The sequence below is a fragment of the Toxotes jaculatrix genome, chromosome 17, assembly GCF_017976425.1.
Source record: "Toxotes jaculatrix isolate fToxJac2 chromosome 17, fToxJac2.pri, whole genome shotgun sequence".
In the NCBI taxonomy this organism is placed as follows: Eukaryota; Metazoa; Chordata; class Actinopteri; family Toxotidae; genus Toxotes; species Toxotes jaculatrix.
In genome coordinates this window covers 20397679-20410429 of record NC_054410.1, presented here as the reverse complement: position 1 = coordinate 20410429, position 12751 = coordinate 20397679, and the positions used below count along the sequence as shown (strand labels likewise).

At 41.8% G+C, this 12751-nt stretch overlaps 1 protein-coding gene across 1 annotated transcript in view; it reads right to left on the bottom strand.

The window, feature by feature from the left end:
• Positions 1-504: 504 nt before the first annotated feature.
• The window catches only part of kif6 (kinesin family member 6), a 47904-nt gene continuing 35657 nt past the window's right edge, over positions 505-12751 (bottom strand). The window contains exons 15-24 of the mRNA XM_041061028.1: positions 12626-12681; positions 7593-7643; positions 6774-6861; positions 6518-6653; positions 5233-5315; positions 4548-4637; positions 4317-4424; positions 3362-3477; positions 2616-2714; positions 505-701 (exon numbers count right to left, since the gene is read on the bottom strand). Of these exons, the coding sequence (XP_040916962.1) occupies positions 2698-2714; positions 3362-3477; positions 4317-4424; positions 4548-4637; positions 5233-5315; positions 6518-6653; positions 6774-6861; positions 7593-7643; positions 12626-12681 (745 nt within the window). The 3' untranslated portion in view covers positions 505-701; positions 2616-2697. The remainder of the gene's footprint in view (positions 702-2615; positions 2715-3361; positions 3478-4316; positions 4425-4547; positions 4638-5232; positions 5316-6517; positions 6654-6773; positions 6862-7592; positions 7644-12625; positions 12682-12751) is intronic.

Here is a 12751-nt window from a genome sequence, read left to right as displayed (position 1 = left end):
GCCTAATGGAGTTCACTGGTTCCAGTGTTTATAAAGCTAACATGTTGGAAAAACGGTCTGAGAGGATATAAGCACAGCATAAACTACAGCTATAATCATCATCGATGTAGAAATTTTCAGTCCTGCTCTGGTAGACTGGTGACTGATCGCTGCCATGAAAAGAACTTTCCAAACTCTCTTTTAGAGTACACTAACAGTGCAGAAGGAAGACAGTAAACGCTGCGACTATAAGGGCTTTATATCACACTACATATTGTAATATGTAAGATCTATTGCCAATGTTGCAAAACAGGAAAGCTGTGGGTCAGGAAACCAAAACAAGGAGCTAAAACTGGCTATGGAGCTTCTTAAAGCTGAGGGGAGCTGCAGGGGAGCAGTGACAATCCTCTATCCACAGGGTTTGCTCATTACAAGCCACTCCTTTCACACTGTTTTTATCAAAACATCACATTGCAGTCGGGCAATAGGCGATAGCTGTGGAAAAAACCTAAATAATGACCCATATGTACTGAAGGGAGCACTACGCTGGATCTCCCAGCTACGCTGTTTTATATGCAGCGTGGAAAAAGGCATCACTGCGATTCAGGGTGAGGAATAAAGCCACTGATGTGACTGAGAGAAATAACAGATATCATGGCTTGTCCAGAGCAGAGGCTCGTTCTCCAAGGCAACTGGATGCAAATTGTGCAGCTGCTCGTCATCTGTAAAACAAATCAACACAAAGCCATGCAAACAGGTTGTTTCAGTGTTCACAGGTTGTCTCTCTTTGGGCAGGTGTGTAGCGATGGCTCACAGGTGACAGGGTGGGTAGATTTTGATTACCAGTTGACGGTGACAGATACAGTCAATGTCAGGACTGGGAGAGAGGGAGGAAACTCATCTGCTGTCTGACGGAGGGGAATGATTATTCGTGTAGAGAATTGGTCATACGTGTGGTACAAACAGAGACTAAATGACACAGTAAGACAAGTAAACAGCCACACCCAACGCTATTAATACACAAAATGTAAATTACTGTGGCTGACATTATCTACACTCAAATATCAAATGAAATATTACCGATATCGACTGTGAGCATCCATGAATGATCATTCAGTTTGTTACTCAGTAATCAATACAACATGCAAAGAAATGTTTGTGACACAATTTGAATTTCAAATATTAAAGGAAGCTTAAGGAAGCCCTGCACTGACTTTCCTAGGGTGTTTCCCTGCCATCTGCCCAGGGCATGCTGGGAGAGGCTTCACCTCCCTCTGTCTCTATACTAGAGGCCTTAAATGGACGTTTTAAGAACCTAATGGTTCATTAGTAAAACCGTTGCACAATAATGGTACTTTGCTTATGTGATCTTAGAAACACTGTCATTCCAGCCTTTAGAATATAACAATGGGGAATCTCCGCTCTATCAGTGATGGTGTAATGTGGAATACATTTGACTACTAATGGACCGTATTTTCAGTTTTTTAACTAATGACAAAACCAAAAGCCTTAGTTTTAAGGGATGTGATAAAAAAAGATTCCTGGACCCGCACCTTTAACCGAATCCACACCAAAATTGAATGGGTTCTTGAATGGGCCCCACGTTCCATCCCTCCACCAGGTCTGGTGAAAATCAGTTCTGAACTTTTTGCATAATCCTGCTCGCTAATAAACAATCAAACCAAGAAACAGACACAGGCCAAAACATAACCCTCGTGGTGGAGATAATAAGCCAAATTCACCCTCATGCAACAGCTGCCATTTGCAAGAGAGTGAGTGTAAACGAAAAGCTAAGAGAAAGAGATTTACTGATTTACTGAAAAAAAAAACCCTTCTGTCTCTGGTTATTTAATGAATCAGACTGTTTCCAAAAATGTATCCCTCCTCAAGCCTAGATCACTTGGCAACAACTTCCTGCAGCACAGATTAGGCAGACAGGGTGGACTGTGAGTTTGTCTGGGCCAAGCCCACTGGCAAAGTAGCTAATGAAAGAAACATTAATAACTGTGTTTGAAGTACTGCAGTACAAGGAGTTATGGCATCTCACACCTCCTTTGGTTCCTTTCCTTTGTCATCATGCTGCTTTATTTTTGCATATTTTCTGCAAATTTTAGAAAAAAATACCAAAAAAATATAATCCAATCAGAAATAAACATGAAAACTACTGTACATATTTTTAATATATCTATTGACAACATTTTACAAAGAACTTTTTAGCCTTAGAATATTGAAGAATGAAAGCAGATAGAAATATGGACTGTGTTTGTCGTTCTGCATGCTGAAACTTCCTGTGACCATTTGAAAAGTCATGATTTATTACATCCTTAAACACATACTGGAGCCAACTGGTTTCCTATTGTCTGCTCCTTCCTCTGATATCTTGAGACAACATTTGTTCAGATCAAATGGCCGACGCAGGCTGTGATTTATACTGCTGCCCATTATATCACTGGCATCATCTTCAGGAGGTCAACGTGTGTGTGTGCGTGTGCATGTGAGAATGAGACAGGATGTCTTTTTTTAGGAGACATCTGGTATTTTTTTTTTTGACCCATCTGAGATCATTATTCTCACACTTCCAGTGTCCATCAACACTCGAGGGTGATTAAAACACATTTTCAGGATGGTTTTATCACCTGACAGACGTGGAGGTTGAACAAGAAGTCAGATGATGATAACTTCAGGTCCTTGCATGCTTCCTCAGAACATCACATCACATCACGGCTGAGGTGGGTCTGCAATTAATAAAAACACAAGGCTCATCATCCAGTATTTGGGAAAAAAAGGAAGAAAATAAGTTTAAGCAGTGGAAAAAATATGATAAGAGAATCTACTTTTCTTTGTCTCAGAAAGTCAAAGAAACCTTTATTTTCCCCCGAAGTTAAACTGCAATGAAATTACCAGTAAATTACTTTTACTTTAACTACAATCACAGGCTCCACTCTGAGCTTGTGCTGTTTCTTTATGCCAGGTTCCCTACACTTCCCAGCATGCACTAATGACTGAAAAGCTATTAGTAGGAATAGCACCACACAGGGGTTGCCAAACAACCAAGGAGGGGCTTTCCTGTCAAAACACAATTGCTATCCTGCTTAGTCGTGCTAAAGATAAAAAGACATGCAATGCATCTCAGCTTATCAAATATTATATCCTGTCATTTCTAATATAGAACATATAGGATGCAAAGTATATCAAATATATACAACACTCAAAAGCTCAAAACAAGACATCTATGCTGATATAAACTTCTCTGTAGGGTGACGTGGTGTACGTCTTCACACCACCAGAGGGCGGTGTTGATTGCAAAACGCATACTGTGTGAAGGGTTAGTGTGTGTGTTCTTTCTTGCTGTGTGTGTGTGTGTGTGTGGGGGGGGGGTTACCTGTCCTGCTGAGGAGGTTTTGCCTGGCTCTGACAAAGGCCAGGATGTCAGCGTCGGTCTGCTGGTCTCCGGTCAGGGGGATAGAGGACGACGTGAGCTTGGTGGTAGAAAGAGCCCTGAAATGTAAATATGTTTAATGTGAGATATTATCAGCTTTAATTCTTCACAGTTTCTGTAACACACGTAAGGACTTTATATTTCTCTAACCTACAACAGAAAAGAACAAAAAATCCTTTGCTTTGTGTGTGTAGGTGTGTGTGTGTGTGTGTGTACCATTAACACCACTCCTGTAAAATGTTTTAACTGTACTTGTTCCAGCAGCTTTAAGGTAATAAGTTAAAAACATTAACAGCTGACCGGTCCCCTCGTCTCATAGAGCCTCTGTATCAAACAATAGCATCACTGTGCTGCACATGGTTGGTGGAGACGAACAAAAAGCATGTATGTAATGCGCTGAATGTTTTACTGTGCTTGTAAAAAGGTGGTTTCAGCAGCAGCGTTCACGCGAGACCCTCGCTCTTTGATTTGTTAACAGAGTTTGGAGACGTTACTTCACAAAGAAATAAAAATTTATGGCCACAATCGTAAGTGGAGAGAAAACACAGCACAGCTGTAAAATCTACAGGTCCAGGCTGTACGTATGGATTCAAGGACTACTGCAAACATATAAGACAGACTTCTGTACTGTTACATACACTTAAAAAAAACGTACACACAGTGGAAACTCACACAATACGTAAACAAACTTAAATCAGTTCATGTCTTGGTAAATCATATCATGAGAATAAGAAATGACACGGTTAGAAACTGGACATTACATAGGTCGTTTTCACAGAGGCCCCAGCTCATCTCATCAGATCCCAGTGAAATTATTATTATTATTATATTATTATAAATGTGCTGAGTGTAGGATGGAAGAAAGCATCTGCTGTTTTCAAGCCTGCTCCTCTTATACCTCCACTCCACAGATGAAGGAGCGTAGTCGGTCGCTCTCCCATCCAGGGACATATCATACCATGCTGGGACAGCTGTTAAAGGAGGTTTGCTTTTGGGGCCGAAGCTTCTGAAATCCACAAAAATACAGTAATTACAATTGTATGATGATTAGGACAAAGTTTGACATACAGTATCATCCATTAGTAACTTTTAAGAAAACAAAGAGGAGATTAAGTGAAGGCAGGCAGACCTGAGATGTTGAACAGAAGAGGTGGAAGAGTCTGGATTTGGGTGTCGGCCTGCTGGGTGCTCTCTCGCAGTACTGCTCAGACCAGGTGAACTAAAGAGAAAAGCATTTTGGGTAGACAGTTGTAGCACAAGCCCACTGATCTGTATGTTGATTTGCTGATGCAGCACAGCATAACGTCCATTTGAATCTCATGCAGTGGATCTACAGTAGCTACACACTGTATCTCAGTGGTGCCTGTGCCAGTGTCACTCGCTTGTTATTTTTTAGTATCATCACATACATGTGCTTATCTTAACAACAGGAGAGAGCAACAATGGAAAGTAGTTTGTACTCTAACATTCTGTGCACAGGCTTTCTGCAGGGTTCACACGATCACATTTAAATCCTGATAATATAAAAAATTACACGCAACCTAGACTCAGATAAATGTCAAAAAAATGGATGGATGAATTAAAAACGACTAATCCACTCACACACTAGCTCCTGTAGCTGCAGTGACAGTGCTTTGCCACACAGTCTGACTGAACCCCCCCCCCAAAAAAAAGGACTGAACAGCTTCTTGCATGAACAATCCACCTAAAGATAATCATCCTCACTATTAATAGGTGTACACCTTCTGCAGGGATGGAAGGATTGACAGACAGACAGTCAGCTTCTACATCAATCACAGGGGGACGTGTCTCACCCAAATCCTGGAGTGCCGGGTGAAGATGGCTGCAAGGTTCCATCTGGAGACCCTGTGTGACGTCTGGCCTCTGTCTCAGACTCCTGGTCACAAATATTGAGAAAATGAATGAAACATTTCTGGAGCCCTTCTGAGCACAAACATTATTCCACGCTGATGACAGTTAAACACCATGTGGCCATATGTAACTTACGGCTGGAGAGAACAGACCTAAGGTATTTTGAGCCCTCTGGCTCCATCGTATCTTTTCCTCAAAGTGTAATCAATCACACGTGTACTGTTTGCCAAAAACAGAACAATAAATGCTTAAACCTGTTGCGTATGTACTGGCAAGGGAAACAGCCTGCGCAGCTTCCTGTGTGAAAGACCCAAACTGCACATGTAAGGCCTGTCTGTCAGACTTCCTCTTTGTCATTCAGTAATAAATTCCCAAACCTTGCTCATATGTGAGTGAGATATTGTTCGCCATTCATAAGACGAAAACCGAAGCGCAGAAGCCAAGCGGTGTCTGCCGGTCAGATGTTGCCGCGTAACGTCTTCTTTGTGGTCGGTTTTCCGAAATGTGCGCAACAGCCATGGAGGCCAAGCAAAGTGTGTGAGTGTGAGTCCGGAGACCCTCGCTCTCTTTGAGCCAGTGCTATTCATCATTTGGGAAGAATTTTCTACTCATCTCTCGCTCCAAGCTTTTGCAAACATTGTCACACTGTAGAAGTCTCCTAAGCATTCACGCACAAACACAAAACTATCATTTAGGACTGAAATAAACACTGACTCACTTCTCGTCCCCCCGCTGTGTTGCTGTGAAACCTCATGAACATGTTGTCCTTGTTAAGACTGCTGAGACTATGTATTGATGCTGTTGCTGTCTTGCCTCTAAGCTGCTCTCCAGGCCCTCGCTCGGGTCGCACGGGATTCTGTAAAAATGTGTTCCTGTGTATTTGCTTCCTACGCATCTTTCCACCAGGGCCCATTCAGCTTGATGTTGAACAGAGGCTGCAAGGGTCACACTGGTGCCATAAAAGCCTCTGAAGTTAGAGACACATGCATATCACCTTACACACACGAATGTGTCCATAGAGGCCAATATTCAAAAAAAAAAAAAACACACACACACACACAGAAGAAAACATCCATAAATACAGAGACAAAAATGAAGATACAAGCCTTCCTGTCTAATGTCAGAAACATGTCTCTGACATGCTCTCCTGGCCATTACGTCATGTCACAGAAGCTTTATGTGGAGCTGTCACATGGATAGATAGAGGAAGTTAAGGCCAGCAGTCACCTGCATGCTGGAAGCCTCCTGGCTCCACCACTTATGGAAGTCCTTCTGGAGCTTGACCTTTGCCCTCTCCAGCAACAGCTGCAGGTGCTCAATCTCTGTCCTCAGTGCTTTTAGACGGCCAATGTTGCTCTTGTAACTGACAGGAGACATCAACAGCACCAAATTCATCTTGCGTCCACACCACACAGCATCCGACTGTGTCTAATCAATCTACGTGGTACGGTAATACATTAAAATGCACTTTTACTACATTCACCCCTTTTTTTCTTGCTCAATGTGTTTGCACAGGTTTTCTTCCACTGAGTCCACGTCCTCCTCAGCCTCTGTGTGATTCCCCATCACACCTACAGCAGAATTGGACAGGCAGAGAGCACGGAAAGTGTTTTAAAGACAAATAAAATCTGGATGTGCTGTAGATAAAAGCACAAAAACAGTCATAATGCTTTCTTGTTTTTTTGTTTCAAGTCCAGAAGCTAGTACGTCAGTAACGTGTACATGTGAGAGCATTTCCTTCAAAGACAACGTTTTCAATATTGGCCCAGGATAATAGAAGCCAGGCTGCTGTGAAGTGTTCTCTGATGCGGGACCCAAAATAACAAGAAAAGCCTTTGGCGCCTGAACTGGAAGGATATGTTTGTGTGCTTTACAACCAGATTTCCTCATCAAAGCATTTATGTTACTGATCAAAACAGTCAGAAAAGAGTAAATGAAGGAGTCTTAGAGTTGTGCCGCCCAGTCTTTGGTCACCGAGCTTTCAGCCACTGAGGCCTCACGGCAAAGGCTTTGAAGTGGGCAGTGCTGCGCATGCATAGTGCGAGAGCACCCACGATGTGTTCACAGTGTTTACCACGTCATTCTGAAAAGAGTTCAATAACAAAAAGATGATAAAAGAATTTCCACTTGTGACAGCGTTGTTCATCCTTTCAGTTGAAAGGATGTCTGAGTGCAAAACGTGGACTCTCCGTTATTCTAAGCAAGAGCGAAATATCAGGAGATTTTCCATATGATGATTTCATTGCTTTGTCTTGATCCTGAAGTTTTTCTGTGGGAACATCCATTGTCAGCTTGATCTTACCATGAACTGCCCTCTGCCTCCTCCGCATCTCTAACTGCTTCTTCAACTCATCTGAGAAACAGAGAGGAAAAAAAAACCCATTATTATTATTATTTTTTATTTTAAAAACATTTTGCACAAGAAACATATATTTTTAAAAGACAAATTTTGTGCAAACAACATCCAAACTATAGCCCGACTGGATTTTTGAGGCTAAAGCTGACATTGATATTTGGGAGTTAAAAAATATATCTGGTGATGGTAATTATTTTGTGACATAAATACATAAACATAAACATAAACAATCTTTCTAAGAATCACCTAGATTTGCTTTTTTAAAACATACTGAACGGGACACTTTACAGTGTAAAAATCAATGTGTCACTGCTTTGTGGACACACTATGTGACAGTGACACTGTTTCTAAATGACCTCAAACATACTTTAGCATTTCTGTATTTTCGTTTAACTTTTATTGGTTGCACTGAAACACAGATACAGACGTATGTGCAATAAGCTGATATTGGTCAATATATTGGCCTGGCTGATTTACTGGTCTCGCTCTACGCCAAACACAACTTCTTTTATTCCGAATCAGCCATTCTTAGGATATTTCCCACAGGAATCGTTCAAGCAGCACCGTTTTTTTTTTTTTTAAACTGGTGCACCAGCTGCACTTCTCCGAATCCAGTACACGGGAACTACTGTGTGAGACGACAAAACAGCTCTAATTATCCTCGTTCAGAGATCCTGTTTTTCAATCAACAGCTGTGACATGTTGTGCAGGGTTGTCACAGTTCTCTGCACTGATGAACTTCTCATTAAGTTGTTTTTTTTTTTTTTTTGCACAGTATTGTCTTAACTTAAGACGGGACATACTGCTGAGTTACACACTTGCACAGTCTTCAAACTGACTCCAGTGAGCCAGGAAGCAACATGATGGAGGCTTTTTGGGTCACTGGCTTCCTTGTGGCAGTAATACTGGGGTAACATATGTGTAAGTCATTTGTGCCTGTTATTCTGTTTTCTCTGTCTCTCTTCCCCTAATAGACGCAGTTAATTGCCCTGATGAAGATATTGAATTTGTGATGGAATGCTTGAGTGGCAAAGGACGACTGGAATAAGCATATTAAAACACATCTACTCCAGATGATCAAACCAATAGGAACATTCAGGATACATTTACCATAAGACAACAAAAGGAGATAATTTCACACCGAGATCAAAGAAATCGGCTCAAGTGTCAGATATTGAGTTAAGTGAACGACCAGGATAATTATGGGGCAGGCGAAATGATGAAAGGGACATTGAATGGCGGCGTTTTCTGTGGGGAGTTCCGATTACAATCCCTATGGTCTTATACACATGTACACAGTGCTGTGCTGTATCTCTGTCCGTCATATGATCCTGTCGCCAATTTAAAAGCGAGGAGAAAAAGAGGTTCATAAATGAGAAAACCAGACGAGGTATCGTTTTGCAAAAAAAAAAAGGGGTGTGTGGAGATACCTTTTCACGCAACACCTCTCGTGGTGCCATAAAACCGTCGGATTACAGCTGTTGCTTTGTCAAAGGGAAGATGAAGACACTGAAAGCATTTAAGACAAACATCTGTCCTGTGGAAATGACCTAGAGTAAAGCTGAGTCTCTTATGGAGATCCAGGGATTAATAAAGTACAACAATATTATTATTACAGACTTCAGGTTGAGTTTAATGTCAGCTCTCGGCGTTTCATTGTTTAAAACAGTTTGTAATTTGCCCGTGCAACACACAGGCCAGCTCATCGTTCAAAACTCTTTGCAAACATTTTTTTTTTAAAGTAGACTACTATTTGGGGTTACAGCCGACAGTGGAAACTTGAATGGATGATCTGAAACGTAATAAATGACATGCAGGGACATATTGTGCCCATGATGGTGTGTTTTCCTAATCCTATGGGGTATGAAGGGTTTAGAAGTGCTTCACAAAGCCATGTGTTTTCATACAGAGTGAATTGGTTGGGAAGCTGGGAATGTAAATGAACTGAGATTCACTTTGGCTTTACTTTGTGGTCAGGTGAACAGTCCAAGTCTTCAAGACACAACTCTCACAAACGAGCCACCACTAACTGATGTATAGTCTCCTTTTTTCATAATAACTAAGAAATACTTATACCAAGAGTACACTGAAAATGTGGAGTGGGCACATGACAGCAAGATAAAGAGAACATGGGGAAAGCACAGGACATGTACAGAAGCTTATTCAAAACCCCAAGGCCAAGCAGTTACACATTATGACATACAACACAAAAGCCTGTTGAAGCGCCAGAACTGACTGCAAGTTAACAGTTTTTCTGACCCTCACCAACAAGAAAAATTCCATTCAGATAGATCTGCAGACGTGTCAAGTAATAGTGACGTGCGGTGTGCTTACTGCAACAGTTCGTTACACTTCAGCGCTCCTATACCCCTACCAGGACAAGACTGTGGGCTCAACACCCCGGCCCCTTCCAAACCACGCAGGCCCCCCCCCCCCCCCCCCCCCCCCCCCCCCTCCCCCGTCGTCAGGAGACATGCTGTCGTCTTTAAGGACGGGTTTCAAGCTACAAGCCTCAATAAATATTTGGTGATTTTTGTGGCCTGGAGGTTAAATGTGATATGCCGCACAGATACCACAGTGAGCTCCAGATCCAAGCATCATACATGCTATCCAGCTTCTCAGTATCTTAGTGGGTGTATGTTCAAGTGCATAGGAAGAATGGCTGCATCATTAAGTGTCGAAACTAATATGAAAATCCTGGACAAAAATATTAACATTCACAAAATTAATTTGACTAATAAACAAAAATACAACCACAAGAGTTACATATTAAAGTATATGAGAGGAAACATATAAAAGATTGTTAATACTAAACTGAGAGTTGGACTCAACGTTGTGTGTTTTTATTGGACAGATGTGTTCAAAGACAGTGTTGTGAGGGGCCATAACCTAAACCAAGGACATTACATAAACCACTCTAATGAGCAGCTGATAACATTAGCATTGCAAGTAAATCAGTGCAACAGTCATGTTAAATCTAGTGGTTCTGTTGGTTACAAAGACCACATCCAATGCATTTCCTGCCATATTCCTTCTCAAGTGCTTTGGAACAATATTCCTGGCAATGGCACGCGTTTTAGGCTCCAGTAGAGTTTCCTTGCAATCTATCTGAAAATCCTTGGGTCTTTGGGTCACCTCAGCATAGGTGAGCAGATGAAAGTGGTCCCAAAGCAGATCCCAGATGCTCCACCTAGGACGGTACTGCATAAATCCCTTCACATCTGGCAGAGAAATCAAGAGATGCTGCTCGTTTCCAGCTGCCCTACACCTTTCATGCTCTAGAAGATGTGCATCGCTGGTCCCTCTGAATAAATATATATATGCTTGCGCTTTTTGTACCTAAGGACGCGGAACATATGCTCTTCCAGTGGGATTGGATTCCAAAGCCATATGCTGCTGGCCAAGAACAATACTGTAAACCAGGGAAATGTTTATACACTGATGTCTCCATGGGCTACTGCCTCTCCCTTTCTCTCCTACTACTGACCCTCATGCTGGGTACATCCATCAGAAAAAGCAGCAAAAGGCTTTTGTCTATATTATGCTAACTGTTTCCATGTTCTACATTAACCATGAGACACAGGTAGTGTAAAATTTCCAAGCACGGCTTCCAAGATGGCAAGGAAACATACTGAGCTAAATATTATGGTACTACTTTCCAGCCAGAAGAGGCAACCACCTTCCACTAAAAATACTGTCTCTCATCTAGGAAGAATGCAGCTCCACGCACCTAACAATGTAATAATATTTGACAGCATCAAGATGTTTTTTGGGGATTTTTCCAAATTTGAATAAGCTGAGGAATTTGGTTACTAAATCTCATCAAAAAGCTATGTTAAATTAGTCGAAATCTAGTTTCTCTTGCTCTGTACCCACGCAGCGATGAAGTCTGCAGAACACATTTGAAGAGTTACTATTCTACATGCTGTCAGGAATGATTTTTGTGTGATGGATGACACGTCTGATATATGGCTGTGTCAGCACCTCACAGACTGAATCCTGAAGAAAGGAAAAAAAAAAAAAAAAAAAAAAGAAAAGAATTCCAAGGGTGATAAATGTATGCTGGCATGTATGACGGTTACAGGCAAATGCAACTAAACCACCAAGCGTGATCTGAAGCGGCGATGATGCCAGGCACTGGTGAGGAGGTAAACCTATCCATTTCAACGGAATGTGTAATGAGCCACAAACACACACATGGTCCAGGGAAATTCCTAAACGTAGCTTGCAATAGTAAATGCAAACCAGCTCGAGCCCTAATAACACATTTTTAACTTTGAGTTTTGCTGGAAAATTCAAGCAAAGAGCAGTGAAATCATTTAAACTTACTGACACCGGTGACAGGGCTTGTCTTTCAGTAATTATAAGCAGCAAGTAACAGACTGATGGACAAACCACGGTGTCAAAGTATGGACATGCACTATACATGTACAAACATCCCACACCAGAGAAACTCCGGACCAAAGCCATAATCTTTGGAATTACTCAGCATCGTCTGCAGCTGAGGGTTTAAGCCAGGCCTCATTTTGGCATAGTAAGACTACCTGTCAAGGACATTACCCAGAAGAACACAGGGGTGTGCTTAGAGAGTCGCCATAAAACAGCCTGAGACAGGCTAGTAAAAAGTACAGGTTGGAAGACTAGGTGGGTGGAAATCAGAACGCCTCTCAGTCCTGGAAAAGTTCAAGAATGTGCTGAACGACATTTCTACACTCCAGGGAAACGGAACCCCGACAGTGATCTGTTCATTAATGTTTTCCAGGCAGGTGCGTAGGCTGGGAGCTGGAGAACGTTCACCACCGTTACCAGCATTCAAACATAAGGGCCTGTGCCACAGTCTTTGTTTACCATTAAGATGATGATGGTGGTGATGACAATGATGATGACGATGACAGTGAAATGTAGAATTTAATGTGTTCACAGCTCCTAAATGTAATGTGATTTCTGGAAAGCAGCTTCTATCTGTTGATATAACTCACTGATTCTGTTTCTGGCTTCATTCAGTTGCTCCCCAAGTCTTCTGGCCTCAGCTGACCTGTTCAGAAGAGTGTAGGTGTTAATGGGCAACGATAGCAAAAGAAAATATTTTTGATATACTGAATGTG